Consider the following 22,682-nt stretch of genomic DNA (forward strand, 5'->3'; position numbering starts at 1 on the left):
CATATTGCTAGAAATCCAGATTTCCATTCTAGAACAAAACACATAGGTGTTCAGTATCATTTTGTTCGAGAAGTAGTAGAAGAAGGTAGTGTGGAAATGCAAAAGATTCACACAAAAGACAACTTGGCAGATGTCATGACAAAGCCAATAAACGCTGACAAGTTTATATGGTGTAGATCCTCCTGTGGCTTGTTAAAAACGTAAGCAACATGAAAGTGGCAAGTTTAGAAAGGATTGAGGAATAGTAACAAGTGAGTTTAAGTGGGAGAATGTGAGTTGTAAACTCACTTTTTACAACGTGGACTGTCAAAGATGGTGGCTGTCAAAGATGGCTGTCAAAGATGGCTGTCAAAGATGGTGGCTGTCAAAGATGGTGGGAAGCATTAATTGCCAAGGAACCACCAATGCACTTCTATAAATAGGAGTGTAGGAACTCAATAGAGAAAAGTTACCACTTTTATAATTTTCTCATTCTTTTGTTGTAGCAAAAAGTTATTTCTCCTATTTCTAAAGGGAATTTTATTTGTTTTTCTCCTTGTATTTTGAGAGAAGTTGTTGTAACTCATATTTTACTATAGTGGAAATCCTTCTTTACTTGTCCACGGTTTTTCTCTCAATTTATTTGAGAGTTTTTCACGTAAATTTCGTGCCTCAAATTTTTATTTGTTGTGTGATGTTGCTTCAACCCGCTTGTTTGATTTTTCTAACATGTTTTGATTCGTATATATTCAATTTTTAGATTGATTATTAGGGAAATGGTATTGAAGCTGGTTGTGCTTCAGAACTTCGTGTCAACTTGTTGATTTACTCCCTTTGAAGGCAATTATGCTGTTTCTTTTAATGGATGAATTCGCTTTTCGTTGAATTATTGACACATATATAGACACACACATACATGGTGTGGTGTTATATGTCCTGTTTTTTTTTTTATCATCATATTGTATGCTTTGTTTTTATGTCTTTGTCCTGAGTTCTCTGATTCAGTTTTTTACTTTTTTTCTTATTATGGATTGCGCAAGCATTACTTCTTATGTTTATCTGACCATCACTTTATCAAATGATATCTTGAGTTTTGTTTCACTAAATTGAGCATGTGAACTATTTTTTTTCTCTCTTTATACGTTGTTTTATCTCATTCAGTGTGTGTACTGTTGTGTGCTTACAAATTTATATATCTTTTTTGACTGATTGTGTATGGGACTTTGCAGGGAAAGTCACCATGGTTGATCAAGCTCAACACCCTACCGTCATGCAGAAGGTAGCTGGGCAGCTCCTTCAATCCAGTATTTCCCATCAAGGCTGCGAAGGAGCTTTCAACAGGCCCTCTGTGTATCAGAGACGTGCTGCATATGGGAACTACTCCAATGCTGCATTCCAATACCCCTTGGTGCGATCATGTGGAGCTACCACTGATTTGTCCATGGTACCATCGACTGCATCTACTGTTTTTGTCCAAGCCCCATCTGAGAAAGGTCTTGCTGGTTTTGCCATTGATTTCCTTATGGGAGGAGTTTCTGCTGCTGTGTCCAAAACAGCTGCAGCTCCCATTGAGCGTGTTAAGCTTTTGATTCAGAATCAGGATGAGATGCTCAAGAGTGGTAGGCTGTCTGAACCTTACAAGGGTATTGGTGATTGCTTTAAGCGTACTACTAAGGATGAGGGGTTTGTTTCTTTGTGGAGAGGAAATACTGTCAATGTCATCCGTTACTTCCCCACCCAGGTTAGTGCGTTTATTTTTTTATTATTATTATTTTTTTTTGGTTGAAATGGATTGCATGTTACTTATTATATATTTGATGCTAATTATTTTCATAAATTTGTACCAGGCCCTGAACTTCGCTTTCAAGGATTACTTCAAGAGGCTTTTCAACTTCAAGAAAGACAGGGATGGTTACTGGAAATGGTTTGCTGGCAACTTGGGATCTGGAGGTGCTGCTGGTGCCTCATCTCTACTCTTTGTGTACTCTTTGGATTATGCTCGTACCCGTCTGGCCAATGATTCCAAGGCTGCAAAGAAGGGAGGAGAGAGACAATTCAATGGTCTGATTGATGTCTACAAGAAGACATTGAAATCTGATGGCATTGCTGGGTTGTACCGTGGATTCAACATTTCATGTGTTGGAATCATTGTCTACCGTGGGCTGTACTTTGGAATGTATGATTCTTTGAAGCCAGTTCTTCTGACTGGAAAAATGCAGGTCAGTATAATGATTTGATTTGTTTGTTTCCCAATTAACGGATGATGATATAGTTATGTGTTATAACTATCATTAAGTTTCATTATTTCATTGACACTTGATATTTAGCATAACATCAGTTACAAGTAGTAGGGTTTGTATGTGTTATAACTAACATGATTTTGTTGTCACCTTATAAGTTCTAATGATTGTTTTTCACATGCTTTGCTTGAGTTTGTTTAATTTGTTCTTTGTCATATCTTTAATTCAAAGGAAACATGCAAATCTGTATCTGTCCTAGTATATGGGAACTACTCCAATGCTGCATATCTATCTCATCAGCCTCATTCTAAGAAGATGAGATAGAAATCTGCTTAACTTGTTAAGCATTTAAAAAGATAATGAATGGAACTTTGCACTTCACTTCATCTTCTAATGTTTTGTTTACTGGTTTTGATGATTCCAGGATAGTTTCTTTGCTAGCTTTGCCCTTGGTTGGCTCATCACCAACGGTGCTGGTCTTTCTGCATATCCCATCGACACCGTCCGTAGAAGAATGATGATGACATCTGGTGAAGCAGTCAAATACAAGAGCTCATTTGATGCCTTCTCTCAGATCTTGAAGAATGAGGGTGCCAAGTCCCTCTTCAAGGGTGCCGGTGCAAACATCCTCCGTGCTATTGCTGGTGCTGGTGTGTTGGCTGGTTATGACAAACTGCAGTTAATCGTGTTCGGAAAGAAGTATGGTTCTGGCGGTGGCTAAGCAGTATTTCTTTGCTATTTAGCTTAAGATGGTGATGAAAATCGGATATTGAGTATTTATCCCAGCGGATTTTTCTTTAATAATTCACATTTTTGGGGAGTCACTCCCTAAACACATAATTTAATTTTGGAATTTTTGATTGATTTCATAAACCTGATTTATAAGAGTTGTGGTCAAATACCACGATTGAACAAGCAATTTGCCTGTAAAAATCTATGGCTAGAAATATGCAAAATATATATATATATATATATATATATATAGCATCTTGGAGCAAAAGAAGATGAAAATTGGATTCCACTCTAGGGAATCTCTATAGAAATGAAAATGTCAAATCTCCATCGTCTATTGAGAATATAAACAGGCGAATCTGCATGTCACAATTGTGCTACCCTTTTTACTGTTTAATTTAGATTAAACAGTAAATTTGTAGCAGAATGAATCCCCAACTGCACTTGTACTTTCTTGGTTGGTTCTGAGTCGCTTGTCCCTCTTATATTCAAGGTTGGATCTTTGCCTAAAAACAGAGTTGCGATAATGGGAATTTCATGCTTTTTAGCTCGGCCGTGGCCCATGAATATATTATTTTATCTCCGTCCCCATTCCCTCCATCAAAAGAAAATGACACCTCATCCCCAAATTAGACTCTTTAGGATATGGGGATAATACTCATTTTATAATTTTTAATGACAAGTTTTAAGTTTTGCTTCGTATAAGTAAAACCTCTCTATAATGATATTCTATATAAAAATAACAATAATATTATACTTATAAAAAAATCTTATAAAAATTTTTATACAAAGTGAGGTGGTAAAAAATGAATGGAAGAGTGAAACAAAAAGTTAAACTCATTAAATTCACTCTTCTATTCATTTTTTGTCACATCACTTTGTATGAAGATCTTTGTAAAATTTCTTTGTAAATGTAGTATTACTTTAAAAATAAAGTCTATATAGTCATAAAAAATTGTATTCCCAATTTGGGATAGTTATAAATAAGAATAAACTCCACATTGTAATAAGTTATAATTTTTTTAATTCCTGTCTTAAGAAAAGTTAACTCCACATATTAATAATTATTTGTATATTAAAAAAAAAAAAATATGCTACCTTACATTAAAAGTTTAAGATGAAATAAAATATTTATCTAAAGTTATTTGGATGAATGATTTATGTTTTAGAGTTGTTACCACATCTCTTAACTTGCGAGTACATTACCCGCTAACAGAGACATCTTCTTGTTGAAGCCCAAATATTTCTAGCTTCTCAAGCATGTTTAGAGCTTACTGGCACGAAACTTTTTGTATTTCCCTACTATCATTCTCATGATTATTGCTTTTCTCTTCTTGTCTAATTGTAACAATGATTTCTTCTTCAGTTAAAGTATACATAACTTGTTGCTTGTTTGGATAATTGAGGAAGATATTAATATCCATTCGATTAGTGTAGTGAAATTGTCAAATCTGATCACTTCATTCTACTTTGATTCTTTGATTCTCCTTATCCACTTTATTTGTAACTTGCAATTAATTGACATCGAGGGTCCTAATTTTGTAATGCTTAAAACAATTGACAATTGTCAATGACTTCACATTAATTTGACCATGCAGCAATTGCATTTACAATTCTATCAAGGACACTTATCTTTATTGGATTCAAGACACAATCTTCTATCCGTTTTAAAAGTAAGCAATTGAAGTGCTGAATTGAAATTCTAATACTGTTAAAACATTAATTGAAATCCTAATACTGTACTACAAAAACATGAATTATAAAATAAGAAATTTTTATAACTACACCTCTATTAAGTTATAACCTCTTTATAATAATAAAATTAGTTAGTCCCACCATTATAACTATGGAGGGGTTTTACTCTCTATATATATATATATGAGAAGTTGAAATTAAATTATATTAAATATTACCAATAATATTCAACGATTTTAATTATGTATTTATATATCATCTTCTAATGGGGATATTAAAGATTAATGAAAAATTAAATACTCATTCATAGGGGTGAGCGATTCCGGGTACCCTGCACTTTCCGGGGGAACCGGAACCAAAACCGCACAGTGCAGATTTCCAGAAAAAGGAATCGGAATCGGAACCTCACAATGCAGGTTCTTCAATTCAAGGAACCGAAACCTAAAATGCAGGTTCCGATTCCTTTCCCGGGTATCCTGTAAAAAAATCAATTACCCCCCTATTAGTTTAAAAAATAACAAAAATACTTTAAAAGTTTACAAATACACCCCTAACAAATTTTGATTATTCATTCATTTGTGTCCAATGTAACTCATAACCTGTAATCTCTAGGCAACACTTGAATTCAATCAATTCATCACAATTCACATAAAATTCGTCAATCAAAACCAAAACATAAACAATTATTCATCACAATTCACATCAAATAACTTCACCAAAATCATTCAAACATTACATTATAATTATTAAATTATAATGTAATAGTATATTAATTAAGTGATCATACATAATGTAATGTTATAAATACTTATAATATTAGTGTTATTTAACATAATATAATGTTATAATCAATTAAATTTCTAATATTTATTAATTACTTATGTTTAATGTTTATAATATAATGTCATAATTAATTAAGTAATCATTTAATTGTGTAATGTTATAATTAATTAAGTGATCATACTATAATGTAAATTGTAATGTAAATTAATTAAGTAATATACTATTAATTATAATAATATTATAATTAATTAAATTGTTAATCATTTAATTAAGTATTGTAATATTGTATAATAGAATGTTATAATTAATATGTAATCAACTAATATTCAGGCGACTTAACCCTTAGGCAGGTACCCGCCTAGGGCCCCCAAAAAAGGGTGTTAAAAAGAGGGTCCCAAATTAATTTTAAAATTTTTTAATATATTATAATTTTTTTTTCATCAATCCCACCATATGCATTTACTCGCCTATGCATCCTCTAACCTCTACCTCTACCCAAAATGATTTTTTTAAGAGTTTTTAATATAATATTTCTCAATTCTCCATCCAATTAACCCTGCTATCTCTTAAACTAAAACACAAATGGCGGCTCACTTTTCCGTTGCAATTTGAAACACTTTGACAACTCTAACTTCAAATGTCAATCACAGCTCGTCTACCCCCCAAATCACCATCTCTTATATAAACCTCATTTCATTCAAGGTTTTCTATCTTTTTACTCTTATTATTCTACCTCATTTCTCATTTCTTATCTATTTACTTTCTTGTCTCTCATCTATCTATTATCTCTCCTTTCTCATCCTTATTACATGAATTTATGATGTGAATGTGATTATATTATTATTTTTAGCAAGGTAATATTAAGAGTTTTAAATCATTTTAATCTTAGCATGTTAACTGATTTTACTTTATATTTGATCAAGTGATTTACATTATTATTTTTATGCAGGGTATAATATAAGATTTTTGAGTATTAACACAGCAAAAAGCAAAAAGGAGCATAAATCAGGTGCTAAAATTCCTTCTTAATTTTTATAATTATTTTATTTAGCAAAATAATATTAAAGCTCTAAATTATTTACTCTTTGAATATAAATGTCTACTAGGAAGTGTGAATCTAGATTGAAAACGTAAGGAAAAAAAAGAATAGAAGAAATAATTCAATCCCAAAAAGGGCACTTGATAATTTTTATTAATACAAAACACCAATGCTAGAAAAACCAAATGAAGATTAAATGAAAAACAATTGAAAATTGTGAGAGAATTCTTAAGATAAACAATTCAAATCATCAAATACTAGTGAAGAGTCTCATGAAAATTTAGAAGAAGAAATTCTATTCGACAAAAATGAAATATGAATGATGAAGATGAAACAACCATTAAAAATATTTATGACCCATACACTGAATAATTTAGACACAAATTTATGTGATTTATTAGTTGAAAAAGTGTCCAATTAGACAAGTTTTAGATTTCCAAGAGATGAAAATTCTAGACGTTTTCTATAATCATTTATTCGAAAATTACCAAATGGAAAAACATGATAGAAAATGGTTAGTATTTCAAAAGAATTAAATAAAGTATTTTGTTTTTGTTGTAAATTATTGTTTAAAAGCAATACAATTCAATTAGCAAATGAAGGGTGTGGAGATTGAAAAATCTTAGTGTCAAGCTTAAAAGTCACGAAATAAGTAATGAACATGCTATAAATATGAACATTTGGGTTGATGTTAAGATGAGATTGCTTAAAAACAAAATAATTGATAAATATTTAAAAGAGAAAATAAATAAGAGAAAGAGCATTGGAAGAATGTAACTATTAAGAATTATAGCGGTCGTAAAAAATCTTTCAAAAAACAATTTGGCATTTCGTGTACAAATGAGAAGATTTATCAGAAAATAATGGAAATTTTTAAGTTTAATTGAAATGATGCTGAGTTTGATCAATAATACAAGAACACCTTAGACGTATTCAAATGGAGAAATTCATACCTATCTTGGTCATAATATACAAATGAGTTGATAATATTTTAGCATTAGAAATAAGAAATACCATTATTAAAAATCAAAGAATCAAAATATTTTTTTTAGTTATACTGATTGTACCCCAGATACAAGTCATCAAGAACAAATGTCACTTATATTAAGATGTGTAAAATTTTCAATAAGTCCAATAAAAATAAAGAGTACTTTATAAATTTTATAAAAGTGGATGATACTTCTGGTCAAGGCTTTTTATGTTCTCACAAGTATATTAAAAAATCTTGAACTTGATGTAAATAATGTGAGAGGAAAAGATATGATAATGAGTCTAATATGAAAGGTAAACATCAAGGTGTGCAAAAAGATTATAGATATAAATTCTAGAGCATTTTATACACCATGGGTTGTTATAGTCTTAATTTAGTTTCTTGTGATATGGCTAATTCATGTGCTAATGCTATTACATTTTTTGGAGTGTACAAGTATATATCATTATTCTCTTCTTCTACAAAACGATGGAAATTTTGCAAGATCATGTTCTATTTGAACCTTAAGCCATTATCACAAACACGTGGGAAAGTCGTGTTAAAAGTGTTAAAGCAATAAAATTTCAAGTCCCACAAAATAGAGATGTTTTATATCAATTAGCAGAAACTAGTGAAGAGTTTGTATCAATTAGCAGAAACTAGTGAAGATCTAAAACAAAAAGTGAAGCTATTTCTTTAGTAACGTATGAGATTGAAAATTTTGAATTTCATTAGGCATGATATTTGGTATGAAATGTTATTGCTGTTAATGTGGTTAGTAAATATTTACAATCTAAAAATATGGACATTGTGTTGCACAGATCAGTTGAAAGTCTTGTTTCATTTTTAAAAAAATATAGAGAAAATGGTTTACATCTTCATGATTTCTACTAAGAGATTGCAGAGCAAATGAATATAGAACTAAATTCATGAAAAACATATATAAAGAGAAAAAAACAATTTGATGAGATGAAACGAAGAGATGAAATTGTCTGCTAAAGAATCTTTTAGAATAAATATTTCACATATTTAGGTGATCATGCTTATTCCTCACTTCAAAGTAGGTTGAACAATTTGAAATATATAGTAATAATTTTGGTTTCATTTATAAATAGTTTGCTGAAATATTGTTTGAATCTTGAAAACTGTTTAAAACAGACATGCTCTGATATTGATGGTTTAGATTTATTCAGAATTAAAAGTTTTAAAAGAAATTATAAACGTGGAAATTAAAATACCACTTGAAATACTAGATTTCAAAAAGGTAAATTCTTTTCCAAATGCATGGATAGCTTATAGAATACTGTTAACTATTAATGTTACTGTAGCTTCAGCAGAAAGAAGTTTTTCAAAATTAAGTTAATAAATCTTATTTGCGTTCAACTGTGTCACAAGAAAGATTAGGTAATTTAGCTTATTATCAACTGAAAAAGATTTGGTTTCTAAACTTGAATATAAAATTTAATTAGTGATTTTGCATCTCAAAAGACAAGAAAAATAAATTTGAAATATTTTTAATATTACTTATATTATTAGAAGGCCCCTAAAGCAACTCTTGCCTAGGGCCACAAATGTTCTTGAGACGACCCTGATCAAATTATATTATAATGAATATTGAAATGTTACAATGAATTAAGTAATCATACTATAAATTTTTAATATAATATTATAATTAATTTGTTTATAATAGATATATAATTATAAGTAATATTTAATATAATGTAGTTACAATTAATTACGTAATCGTACATAAATTTAAATGTAATGTTGTAATTAATTAAATTTCTAATAATTTAATTAAGTATATGCTAAATTAGTAATGTTTATAGTAAATTAGTAATTACTAATATTTATAATATAATATCATAATCAATTAAGTAACTATTAATTATGTAATGCACTAATGCAGTAATGTTATAATTAATTAGTAATCATATTTAATGTAATGTTATAATGATTAAGTATTATACGACAAATCTATAATGTATGCTATATTAATTAAATTTCTAATTATTAATTAAGTAATATACTAAATATTATAACTTAGAAGTCAATTAATTAAGTAGCAATCAATTAATGTAATGCTATAATAATTATACTATAAATCAATTAAGTAATGTTATAAAATTATAATTAATTAAGTAATCATTTAACTATAATGTAATGTTATAAACTTATAATTGATTAAGTATGATATTTAACTAGTAATTAAATTTATTAATGTTTATCAATCTATCATATATAATTAATTAATTGCTAATTTATTATAGATATACTTAGAACTTGATAATTGAAGTAAATAACTAAATATATTATTATTCAATCAAATATACTATTTTATTCAAAAATAGTTTTTTTAATAACATTAAAAATTTAAAACACTTTTAATTAGATCATAATTATAATTATTCACTTAATTAATAAAAACTTTAATATTAATATATTAAAGTTTTTATTATGGTGTAATTTATATGTAATAAGTATAATTGTATTAATATATTTATTTAATTAGGTTATTCTAAAAATTTAATTTTTTCTATTTTAAATTTTTTTATATGTAAAATAATAGAAACCCCCCATTATTCATATTTCACAAATATTTCATTGCAGTCCAGATTCCAAAACAGGTTTCAAACAGGTTCCAAAATAGGTTCCAAAACAGGTTTCAAACGGGTTCCAAAATAGGTTCCAAATAGGTTCTAAATAGGTTCCAAAACAGGTTCCAAACAGAGTACCTGTTACAGGTTCCAAACAAGGTACCCTTTTTAGGTTCTTTTTGCAGGTTCCGGTTCCGGTTCCTCCACACACAAGAACCGGAATCAGAACCGCACAGTGTCGGTTCCAAAAAATTGGAACCGGAACCTACCCATATAGTGCCGGTTCCAAGTAGGTTCTAGTTCCGGTTTTACCCCCAGGTTTCGGTTCTATCCGTTACCCATGCTCACCCCTACTCATTCATAATCGTATGTAATAATGTGAACATATTTTTTATATAAAATTCACATACGCACAGATTATATATATAGGGATGTGATTTCTCATAATTAGAAGTTTCTAATAAAAACTACAGAAAAATTACACCTCTTATCGATCAAAATCTCCTCCTTCTCCGTTGATTGTTTATGTCTGTACATTAATTTTCACCACTTTGATCTTCCCTTTGTATGTTCGTCTTCACTCACTCGTTTTCTTTTTACTCTCTGAATTTTTTTTATAAATGTAGTTAAAGTAAAACCTGAACAATTGGTTTCTTATGGTATCGACTAAGATTAGATTTTATAAGAAACAATTGAAATAAAATATCAGAGGATTTAAAATAAAATTAATTAATATAATCTGTCATTTTTCATGCCTAATAAATAATTAACTATCCCTTAATAACTTTGTACAATATTTAGGTCACATTATGAGTAAATTTAGAAAATATATGTAATTTCTAAATTAAATATATATTTAAGATTATCTTGTTTTTATTTTCACATTAAAGCTGCTGGTTGCTGTTACTGTTGCTGTTTGGGGACAAATCTTCTGATGGTTTTAGTTTTAGGTGAGCGATTCGTAGAGATCAGGATCAGAACTAACAGCTGGACGGTCGAGATTTGGTCAGTCATATCTTTAGTCAATGCTGCTTCCAGAGATTTGACCAGCTGTGAAAATGGCTTTTATCTGTTTTTGGGTCAATTTTTTTCCTCTGTTTTTTGGATTTCATTTTTTTATTCATTCAAAAATCGCAAATCGGTTTGGTTTTCTCTTTTACCTACTTAGTTGAATTTCTGATTTCATTTCACAAACTCACTCACTCACTCACACATACACTGGCTTCAAAAGGACTCTATGTATCAAGAGAGTGCTGCATATTGGAACTACTCCAATGCGCATTCCAATACCCCTGGTGCGATCATGTGGAGAGTTCACTGATTTCCATGGTACCATCGACTGCATCTACTGTTTTGCCAAGCCCCATCTGAGAAAGGTCTTGCTTTTTGTTCCATGATTTCCTTTGGGAGGAGTTTCTGCTGCTGGTGCCAAAACACCAGCTCCCATTAGCGTGTAAATTTGAATCAGAACTCAGAGAGTGTCAAGAGTGGTAGGCTGTCTGAACCTTAGTATTGATTGCTTTAAGCGACTATGAAGGAGAGGGGTTTTTCTGTTGGAGAGGAAATACTGTCAAGTCCTCGTTACTTCCCACCAGGTTAGTGCTGTTTATTCTTTTTTTTTTTTTGTGAAATGATGCATGTTATATTATATATTGATGCTAATTTATTTATAATTGTACCAGGGCCTGAACTTCGCATTACAGATCACTTCAAGAGGCTTTTCAACTTCAAGAAAGACAGATGGTTACGGAATGGTTTGCTGGCAACTGGCTTGGGGTGCTGCTGGGCCTCATCTCACTCTTTGTGTACTCTTTGGATTATGCTCAGTACCGTGGCCAATGATGCCAAGGCTGCAAAGAAGGGAGGAGAGAGGCAATTCAAAGGTCTGATTGATGTCTACAAGAAGACATGAAATTGATGGCATTGCTGGGTTGTACCGTGGACACATTTCAGGGTTGGAATCATGTTACCGTGGGCTGTACTTCGGAATGTGATTCTTTGAAGCCAGTTCTCCTGACTGGAAAATGCAGGTCAGTATAATGATTTGATTGATTTGTTGTGTCCCAATTAACGGATGATGATATAGTTATGTGTTATAACTATCATAAGTTCATCAGTTCATTGACACTATATTTAGCATAACATCAGTTACAAGTAGTAGGGTTTGATGTTATAACAAATGATTTTGTTGTACCTATAAGTCAATGATGTTTTTAATGTTTAGTTGTTTAATTCTTTGTCATATCTGTAATTCAAAGAAACATGCAAAATTGTATCTGTCCTAGGATATGGGCTACTCCAAGGCTGCATATCACTCATCAGCCTCATTTAAGAAGATGAGATTAGAAATCTGCTTAACCTTGTTAAGCATTTAAAAAGAAAATGAATGGAACTTTGCACTCACTTCATCTTCATTTTTGTTTACTGGTTTTGATGATTCCAGGATAGTTTTCTTTGCTAGCTTGCCCTTGGTTGGCTCATCACCAACGGTGCTGGTCTTCTGCCTATCCCCATCGACACCGGCGTAGAAGAATGATGATGACATTGGTGAAGCAGTCAATACAAGAGCATTGAGCCTTCTCTCAGATCTTGAAGAATGAGGGTGCCAAGTCCCTCTTCAAGGGGCGGTGCAAAAACCTCCGTCTATTGCGGTGCTGGTGTGTTGGGGTTGACAAACTGCAGTTAATCGTGTTCGGAAAGAAGTAGGTTCTGGCGGTGGCTAAGCGTATTCTTTGCTATTTAGCTTAGATGGTATGAAAATCGATATTGAGTATTTATCCCAGCGGATTTTCTTTAATAATTCATTTTGGGGAGTCACTCCCTAAACACAATTTAATTTGGGAAGTATTGATGCATAAAACCTGATTGTAAGAGTTGTGGTCAAATACCATTGCGGTCATGGAGTGCTTCGATCATTTGAGGGAATTTTTCCATGTACCAGTAGTTTTGTTTCCTGATTATATCACTCTCTTGTTCTCTCTCACTTGCGCTGATGCATATTTCTTCTTATTTTATTCGTTGTTTGAGTGGCGACAGGAATATGTTCTTCGCCATTCAATAACCATTTGGCTCTCTTTGTCTTTCACCTATATTCATAAATATGTTCTTTCATTAGTTATACTGAGATGGAGTCTATAAATCTAATATATGGAATTCCAGATCCACGATGGAAACAAGCAAGTTTGCCTGTAAAAATCTATGGCTAGAAAGAAATATGCAAAAAATATTTATATCTATATATTATATATATATAGATTATATATATATATATATGACATAATCCACTCTTGGGAATCTCTCTAGAAATGAAAATGTCAAATCTCCATGTCTATGGAACAAGCACGAATCTCCATGTTCATAAATATAGTGCTACTCTTTTTACTGTTAATTTAGACTAAACTTTGTAGCAGAGATGAATCCCACACTGCACTTTTACTTTTTTGTTGGTTCTGAGTCCTTGTCTTCTATATTCACGGTTGGATCTTTGCCTAAAAAGATTGTCGATAATGGGAATTCAGTTTTTAGCTTGGCCAGGCCCATGAATAATTCATTTATCTCCGTCCAATTCCATCATCCAAAGAAAATGACACATCCCCAAATTCTTTAGGTATGGGGGTATATCTTTATAATTTTAATGATTAATTGAAAATATCAGTTTTTTTTTTTTTATTTGGTTATCATCCGAACGTATATACATTAAAACCTGACTATAATCAAATCTTAAGACTGAACTAATTTTATTACTATCAAGACTTAAATAACTTAAGGAGGTGTAGCGACACAAATTATAGTTTTGATTTCTTGATTTTTTAATTTATGTTTTAGTAGTATAGTATTAAGATTCTATAATTCATATTTTAATAGTATATTAAGATTTCAAATTCAACGCTTCAATTGCCTACTTTAAAATAGATAGAAGACTGTATTTTGGAACTAACAAAGATAAGTGTCATTGATAGAACTATAATGCAGTTGATGCATAATCAATTGATGTGAAGCTACAAACAATTGACAAGGTTTTAAGCATTGTAATATTAGAACCCCTGATTTCGATGAATTGCAATGTTATAATGAAGTGGATGAGGAAAATAAAGAGTCATTGAAAATTAAGTGATAGCATTGACAAGAAATAAAAGAGTCATACAAAATTGAGTGATTAGCTTTCAGAATTTACTACACTAATCGAATAGATATTAATGTACTTTCTTGATCTAACTAATGAATAAAAATTGTGCAGCTTACAACCAAAGAAGAATCATTGCTACAATTAGACAAGAAGATAAAAGAAATAATCATAAAGATGATAGTACGGAAATACAAAAGTTTCGTGTCATGAAGCTTAAATACTGCTTGAGCAAGCTAAAATATATTAGCTTAACAAGAAAAGGGTTTCATAGCTAGCAAGTTTATTACATTTCTAGCAAATGAAAAGATGGGGTAACAATTCCAAAATATAAATCATGTGTCCTAAACAATTTTAGTAGAATATTTTATTTGTCTTAAATCTTTAATGTAACATAACATATATTTTTTGATAATATTACAGAATTATTACTATATGGAGACAACCTTTTTTAAGACAGGAAGTTATAAAAATTATAACTATTACAATCTAAGAGTTATTCTTATATAAGTATCACTATATGAAAGGTTTTTACTGTTGTGTGGTCGTATATATTATTATAATATATGAGAAGTAGAAAAAAATGAAATTATATTAATATTTTATATCAACGATTTTATTATGTATTTATATATAAAAAAATTATCTTTCTAATGGGGATATAAAGATCAATGAAAAATAAACCTGATTCAAATTTAGGTAATGCTTTTCTTCATGGAAAACTTGAAAAAGAGATTTATATGCTCTAACCAAGGGTTTGAAGAAAAAGGAAAAGAAAACTTGGTTTGTAGGTTAACCAAATCTCTGTACGGTCTAAAGCAGGTGCCAAGATGTTGGTACAAGAGATTTGATTCCTTCATTATTAGCCTCAAATACAACAGACTAAGTTCAGACCATTGTACATATTACAACAGGTTTGAAGATGATAGTTTCATTATTTTGTTGTTGTATGTGGACGACATGTTGGTAGCAGGTTCCAACAAAGATCGAGTCCAGGAATTAAAGGCACAATTGGCTAGGGAGTTTGATATGAAGGATTTGGGACTTGTAAACAAGATTCTAGGGATGCAAATTCACCGAGACAGAAAAGACAAGAAAATTTGGCTTTCTCAGAAGAATTATCTCAAGAAAATCTTGCGATGCTTCAATATGCAAGATTGTAAGTCAATCTCTACCCCAGTTCCAGTCAATTTTAAATTATCCTCAAGTATGAGTCCTAGCAATGAAGCGGAGAGGATGGAAATGTCTCGAGTACCGTATGCATCAGCAGTGGGAAGCCTTATGTATGCCATGACCTGTACAAGACCAGATATTACTCAAGCAGTTGGTATGATCAGTCGATTTATGGCAAATCCTGGTAAAGAGCATTGGAACGCTATTAAGAGAATCCTTAGATATGTTAAAGGAACCTCAGATGTTGCATTATGTTATGAAGGATCATAATTTACTATTAGAAGCTATCTTGATTTAGATTTTGCAAGAGATGTCGATAAAAGAAAATCTATTACAGGCTATGTGTTCATATTTGCAGGAGGTGCAGTAAGCTGGGTATCAAAGTTGCAGACTGTTGTGGCCTTATCTACAACTGAAGCTGAGTACATGGCAGCTACGCAAGCTTGTAAGGAAGCAGTTTGGATTAAAAGACTACTAGAAGAAATCAGACACAAACAAGAGAAAATTTCTTTGTATTGTGATAGTCAGAATGCCTTGCATATTGCAAGAAATCCAGTTTTCCATTCCAGAACAAAACACATAGGCGTTCAGTATCATTTTGTTCGAGTAGTAGTAGAAGAAGGTAGTGTGGAAATGAAAAAGATTCACATAAAAGACAACTTGGCAGATGTCATGACAAAACCAATCAAGGCTGACAAGTTTATATGGTGTAGATCCTCCTGTGGCTTGTTAAAAACGTAAGCAACATGAAAGTGGCGAGTTTAGAAAGGATTGAGGAATAGTAAAAAGTGAGTTTAAGTGGGAGAATGTGAGTTGTAAACTCACTTTTTACAACTTGGGCTGTGAAAGATGGTGGCTGTCAAAGATGGTGGCTGTCAAAGGTGGCTGTCAAAGATGGTGGCTGTCAAAGATGGTGGGAAGCATTAATTGCCAAGGAACCACCATTGCACTTCTATAAATAGGAGTGTAGGAAATCAATAGCGAGAAGTTATCACTTTTAGAATTTTCTCCTTCCTTTTGTTGTAGCAAAAAGTTATTTCTCCTATTTCTAGAGGGAATTTTATTTGTTTTTCTCCTTGTATTTAGAGAGAAGTTGTTGTAACTCATATTTTGCTATAGTGAAAATCTTTCATTACTTGCCCGTGGTTTTTCTGTCAATTTATTTGGGAGTTTTCCACGTAAATTTCGTGTCTCAATTTTTTATTTGTTGTGTGATGTTGCTTCAACTCTTTGATTTTTCTAACATGTTTTGATTCGTATATATTCAATTTTTAGATTGATCATTAGGGAAATGGTTAGTTGATTTATTAGTTAGTGGGTGGTTTGAGTAGTGACAGTCATTTGTAACGATTTAGATCTATTTTTAGTTACCGATTTGAAGGTGTTTTGGTTATTATTTATTTATTCTATCATAGAACCTATGGTTTTGTGCTTGGTATTGAAGTTGGTTGTGCTTCAGAACTTCGTGTCAACTTGTTGATTTACTCCTTCTGTAAGCAATTATAGTGTTTCTTTTAATGGATGGATTCATTTTTTGTTGAATTATTGATATATAACACAAACACACACACAGATATAATCATGATGTTGTGTTTTATGCCCTGCTCTATTGATCATCATACTGTATGCTTTGTTTTTTATGTCTTTGTCCTGAGTTCTCTGATTCAGTTTTTCACTTTTTTTTTTTTTCTTAATATGGATTGCGCAAGAATTACTTCGTATATTTATCTGATTATCTCTTTATCAAATGATATCTTGAGTTTTGTTTCACTAAATTGAGCATGTGAACTATTTTCTTTCTTTTTTTATATGTTGTTTTATCTCATTCAGTGTGTGTACTGTTCTTTGCTTACAAATTTATATATCTTTATAACTGATTGTGTATGGCACTTTGCAGGGAAAGTCACCATGGTTGATCAAGCTCAACACCCTACCATGATGCAGAAGGTAGCTGGCCGGTTCCTTCAGTTCAGTCTTTCCCATCAAGGCTGCAATGGAGCTTTCAACGGGCCTTCCATGTATCAGAGATGCACTGCATATGGGAACTACTCTAATACGGCATTCCAGTACCCCTTGGTGCGATCATGTGGAGCTTCCACTGATCCTTCCATTGTACCATATACTATGTCTCCTGTTTTTGGCCAAGGCCTATCTGGGAAAGGTCTTGCTCATTATTCCATCGATTTCCTTTTGGGAGGAGTTCTTGCTGCTGGGTTGAAAACAACTCTAGCTCCCTATGAGCGTCTTAAGTTTTTGAATCAGAACCATGATTAGATGATCAAGACTGGTAGGCTGTCTGAACCTTTTGATTACTGTTTGAGGTGTATGATTGAGGATGAGGGGCTTATTTCTTTGTGGAGAAGAAATACTGCCAATGTCATCCGTTACTTCCCCACCAGGTTAGTGTGTTTATTCTTTTTATTTATTTATTTTTTTGTGTAAACAGATTTCATGTTCAGCTGTTATTGGATGCTAACTGTTTTCTTAAATTTGTCCCAGGGCCTGAGCTTCGCTTTCAATGATTACTTCAAGAGGCTTTCCAACTTCAAGAAAGATAAAGATGGTTTACCGGAAATGGTTTGCTGGAAACTTGGCTTGTGGGGGTGCTGCTGGTGCCTCAGCGCTACTCATTGTGTACTCTTTGGATTATGCTCATATCCGTTTGGCCAATGATGATGCCAAGGCTGCGTTGAAGGGAGGAGAGAGGCAATTCAAAGGTCTGATTGATGTCTACAGGAAGACATTGAAATCTGATGGTATTGCAGGGCTTTATCATGGATTCAGCATCTCATGTGTCGGAATCATTGTCTACCGTGGGCTGTACTTTGGAATGTATGATTCTTTGAAGGGAGTGCTCCCAATTGGAAGCTTGCTGGTTAGTATAGTTATTTGATTTGTTTTGTTTATGAATTAATGAACGATGATCTGGTAGGGGTTGTATGCATTATAACTAACATTAAGTTTCATTATTTCATTGGCTTTTGGTTGTTCGTGTGATGTCAGTTTCATGCTTTTGATGCAACAATGTCTTCTTTTTGAAATTTATGTGTTGTCATCTTAAAAGCATTTATGTGGAGTTTGACATGTTGTGCTTGTCTGTGTGGTTGGCTTGATTTTATGTGTAATTATTTCATAATCTTTTTTCACTCTTTGATTTTGCAATCATTTGCCAAAAAAAAATATGTTCTGAAAGCAAATAAAAGATAGCCTTCTTCGTAGCCATCTTGCTTACTTTCTGTCCTCACATAAGGGCAAGAGAACATTTATATCCCCTTGTATGCCATATTCATTCACCGTTGAAGGATCTAGATTTATATAGTTTGTTCTTTGCCATATCTTTAATTCAATGGAACATCCAATTTTTTATCTGTTCTAGGATGTTTTAGAAAAAAGGGAAATGAGATAGAAATCTATGTATAACTTTTTAAGCATTTAAAGAGATAAATGAATGATATGTTGAACTTCTCTTCATCTTCTAACATTTTGTTTACTGGTTTTGATGATTCCAGGATAGTCATGACTTTGGTACTTTCTTCGTTCCTAGCTTTGCCATTGCGTGGCCCATCACCTACTGTGCTCGTCTTGCTTTAGCTATAGATACTCAGCCTTGCCATCTGAATGAATTTGATCCTCCATTGTAAGAATTGAAATCCCATAGTTTTTTGAATTCTTTTGCGTTGAACTACATGGGATATGATATTTAGTATCTTTCGTTAGCATTATGTGATATGAGCCGTGTAATCTAACATGATGGATCTAGCAATTTGTGTGTGCAAATCGGTGGATAGAAATATGCAAAATATATTAACATCTTGTAGGAATGACGAGCAAAAGAAGATGAAAATTAATTACCTCTAAGAAAGACTCTTAGTTGTAATACTCGAGAGTTATTGAGTTTGAATCTTTCTTCGATTGTTAATAGTAATTTAATTGTGATAGTTAATGAAGTTCTTATTTAGTTGGTAGTTTTAAGGTCCCGAAAGATTAATTAAGATGTATGTAAACTCGTTTAAACTCTGATCATTAAAAAATAAAAATAAAAATTGGAATTGCCCTCCGGAGAACCTCTATAGAAATGAAAATGTCAAATCTCCATTGTCTTTTGAGAACACAAGCATTCGAATCTCCATGTCTCAATAACATGATAAAAAGTAGTAGTGCTACCCTTTTTACTGTTTAATTTAGACTAAACTTTGCAGCAGAATGAATCCCCAATTGCACTTCCTTCTACCTTTTTTTTTTTGTAGGTTCTGAGTCACCTTCTTTTAATTTTCAGGGTTGGATCTTGCCTAAAAGAGATTTGCGATAATGGGAATTTCATGCTTTTAGCTTGGCCATGGCCCATGAATATATATATAACCTCCTGCAAGCAATGCAAATACATTTTTATTCTGGCTTTAATGAAGTTGACTAAACACTAAACCCAAATCACTTTGTTAAATATTATTATCTCTTGTATTAGATACCCCTGTCTCATTCTTTTGTTAAATTTTTGACTAGCTTTTCAGCTTCCATATACTGCATCCACAAAAATAGAAAGCAAAAAATCAAATTACATTGTGTATAAGCCATATCAATTCCTTGCTTGCAAATAAGGTCATCTTTGGTCCCAAGCTTCTTGTGAATTCATTCATATGCATGCATTCTTTATAAATGCTCAGCAAGTGGTTGCAAGGCAAAGCTTACTCAGGTTTTAGGTCGATTTTCTATTTGAATATCTGCGATTTAAGTGGAAGGTCGTGACAGCGGGTTGTTACGCCAGTCTCTCTCGAGGATTAGTTAAAGTACACGTAAGCTGATCCAAACATCTTCATTTAAAAAAAAAAGGCTTGTTTTACCCGTCAATGTTAATTTGTTTGATATTTTGTACCTCTGCTTTAATGTATTTTTGTGGTCCCTTGTGTTGTATTTTCACCATTATTTTATCTTGTTTTTCTTCTACTTTATTTGCAGGACATATTGTGTAACCCAAACACAGTTTCCTCGTGGCCTGCCAAACCAAAAGCTTCTTCATACCCAACCATTTTTGGTTTTCTTATTCTTTTACCTTTTGTCTTTTGGTTTAATTCAATAGTCTTCTGCATTCACTTTAACATACATACATACATATAAACCTTCGTTAAGCCACAGTAACCAATGTTAGTCGACGCCGTTACATAAAATCGACCAACGAGGAGTTGGTAGATAAAATTTTTAAAGCTCTGCGTCAATTCTTGAGTGGTTTTCTTAAATGTAAACTAGCCAGCCTTTTAAAGTGGCAGATGGTTTGGTGATCTATCTTCAACTGCATGCAAGTTTTCTTTCAATTTTACTGATAAGAATTGAATACAAAAACTCTACCCAATTCATAGTCTAGTCTTGTCAATACAAAACAAACAAAAAAATTGAATTTGTCCTGCACTTTCTGTGGCCAAAAAGTGAATTCTGTAATGTACAACAATGACATTTTGACAGTTTCTTCCAACTTGGTGATGATCCCAAACTGGATTTATCAGAACTTGGGGCATTTTGTTTCTGGTTTTTGCAAAGCATGAAAGTGTCAATTAGTACCATTATTGAATGTGAGAAAGCTAATTTCTACCAAGTCCAATCTGTTCATTTCTGCATATATAATATACCCATTTCTTTGTAGGGGCCCTTAAGAAACATAATTAAATTGCTAAAGTTGGGTATCCAAAATTAGATTTCCCCCACCTAATTTTACTTAAACCTAACCACTTAAATCTGATCTCTTGCCCTAATTACCAACTGGGTTGTCTAATCAATAACTTAATAACTTTGTACTTAGGTCACATTATGAAAATACCAGGTGGGTGAATTTAGAAAACTATATACGTAATTAATATTATCTTGCTTTGTTTTTTTCACTTTAAAGCTGCTGGTTGCGCTTGCTGTTTGGGGACCAACCTTTCTGTTCTGATGGTTTTTAGGTGAGCAATTCGTAGAGATCAGGTCCATCAGGAGCAGAACTAACAGCTGTACGGTCAAGATTTGGTCAGTCATAACTTTAGTCAATGCGGCTGAGATTTCACCAGCTGTGAAGCTGGCTTTTATCTTTTTTGGGTCAATTATTTTTCCTCTTTTTTGGGATTTTATTTTTTTAATTCACTAATTAATCAAAAATAGGAAATGGGTTTGGTTAGTTGTTGAATCTATAATCATTTTGTTATGCTTGTTTAGTCTTGTCAAGCATTTATTATTATTATCTATCTCTATAGTTTAAATCTTAAAAGTCACCAAAAATATTTACTCTTTTACCTACTTACTTGAATTTCTAATTCAATTTCATACTCTACATCAATTATTCTATTTTAGTCAACAACATCATAAATGCGTCAATGATTTTTTATTATTTTCATAAATAAAATGTTTAAATTAAGTTATAAACTAAAAATCTTGTGAAAAAAAAAAATATTGATAATTGAATAGAAAAGCACTCCAAATTCCTTATATAATTTTGATTTATTAACAAAACCATACCCGTTTCCTGAAATATTGACACGTGTGATTTCGCAAATATATATAATATATAAACATATATTAGAAAAAAAAAAAAAAAAAAAAACACGTAACGTGCCTGAAAAAAAATGAAAAACTCAGCATCAAAAGCGCTACAAAGAAGAGACAGACGACGACAAACAGATAGAAAGAAGAAAAAAACAAATGGATTACTGAGACTGAGTGAGTGAAAACAAAAACATATTTCACTTTCACTTTGATGCTCTCTCTCTCTTCCAAAACTCGCTCACTCACCTCACTCAAACCTCTCCTCTCATTGTCTTCTTCTCAGCTTCCAACTCTCCTTCTTTGTCAGTTTCTTTTCTCTTTTATTTTTATTTATTTACTTGGTCTTTAATGCGAATGTAATTAGAATCTTTGCGCGAAACGTCGTCGTAGTTGTTTTCTTTTTTCTTGTCTGCTTTGCTCTCTCGTTTTGATCTTCTTTGTCGTTGAACGTTAAAGTTCGTTTTGTTTTCTTGTAAATTGAGTGCTTGATGGTAGTTTCCAAATGTGGATGAATTTAGCTTTTATTTGTGGAAAAAAAATAGTTTTTTTTTGTGTTGTTGTTGTTGTTATTTTAGTTGAATTTTGAATCGTTTTAGACTTTGTTGATGAATGTATAAATTTTATGGTCTGAAGAGCTCTGATATTTTCTGTTTGGTTCCGGGAAAAGTTTAGAAAACAGAAAGGAAAGTTGTGGATTTTATGATTTCATGTTGCTTTGGTTTTGTGAAAGACAGAAACGTTACTAAATGGGTAGAATGCTCCAAGTTTTTTATTTTGGTTCCGAGCTCTGCTTTTTTTTTTCCTGTAATTAGGATGAATAATATGAAGAATCTGGAAATTCTTA

General features: G+C 31.9%; 2 protein-coding genes across 2 annotated transcripts; both read left to right on the forward strand.

Moving 5' to 3' along the window:
* The first annotated feature begins 1,170 nt into the window (after positions 1 to 1,170).
* LOC116132246 (ADP,ATP carrier protein 1, mitochondrial) lies at positions 1,171 to 3,092 on the forward strand. The gene is made up of 3 exons (XM_031417900.1): positions 1,171 to 1,720; positions 1,827 to 2,198; positions 2,644 to 3,092. Exons 1-3 carry the CDS (start codon positions 1,220 to 1,222, stop codon positions 2,938 to 2,940), a joined length of 1,170 nt encoding a protein of 389 aa, XP_031273760.1. The 5' UTR covers positions 1,171 to 1,219; the 3' UTR covers positions 2,941 to 3,092.
* Positions 3,093 to 17,891: 14,799 nt separating this feature from the next.
* Positions 17,892 to 18,972, forward strand: LOC116132208 (ADP,ATP carrier protein 1, mitochondrial-like). Its single transcript, XM_031417865.1, has 2 exons — positions 17,892 to 18,206; positions 18,841 to 18,972. Exons 1-2 carry the CDS (start codon positions 17,892 to 17,894, stop codon positions 18,970 to 18,972), a joined length of 447 nt encoding a protein of 148 aa, XP_031273725.1.
* The last annotated feature ends 3,710 nt before the right edge of the window (positions 18,973 to 22,682 follow it).

This window comes from Pistacia vera, unplaced genomic scaffold (assembly GCF_008641045.1).
Source record: "Pistacia vera cultivar Batoury unplaced genomic scaffold, PisVer_v2 Contig25, whole genome shotgun sequence".
Classification (NCBI taxonomy): Eukaryota; Viridiplantae; Streptophyta; class Magnoliopsida; order Sapindales; family Anacardiaceae; genus Pistacia; species Pistacia vera.

Bases quoted from the DNA above. Each gene is read 5' to 3' on its own strand.
- LOC116132208 (XM_031417865.1), top strand. From the start codon at position 17,892: ATGGTTTACCGGAAATGGTTTGCTGGAAACTTGGCTTGTGGGGGTGCT. The intron at 18,207-18,840 runs GTTAGTATAGTT...TGATGATTCCAG, and splicing joins TCCCAATTGGAAGCTTGCTG to GATAGTCATGACTTTGGTAC.
- LOC116132246 (XM_031417900.1), top strand. From the start codon at position 1,220: ATGGTTGATCAAGCTCAACACCCTACCGTCATGCAGAAGGTAGCTGGG. The intron at 1,721-1,826 runs GTTAGTGCGTTT...AATTTGTACCAG, and splicing joins TCCGTTACTTCCCCACCCAG to GCCCTGAACTTCGCTTTCAA. The intron at 2,199-2,643 runs GTCAGTATAATG...TGATGATTCCAG, and splicing joins TTCTGACTGGAAAAATGCAG to GATAGTTTCTTTGCTAGCTT.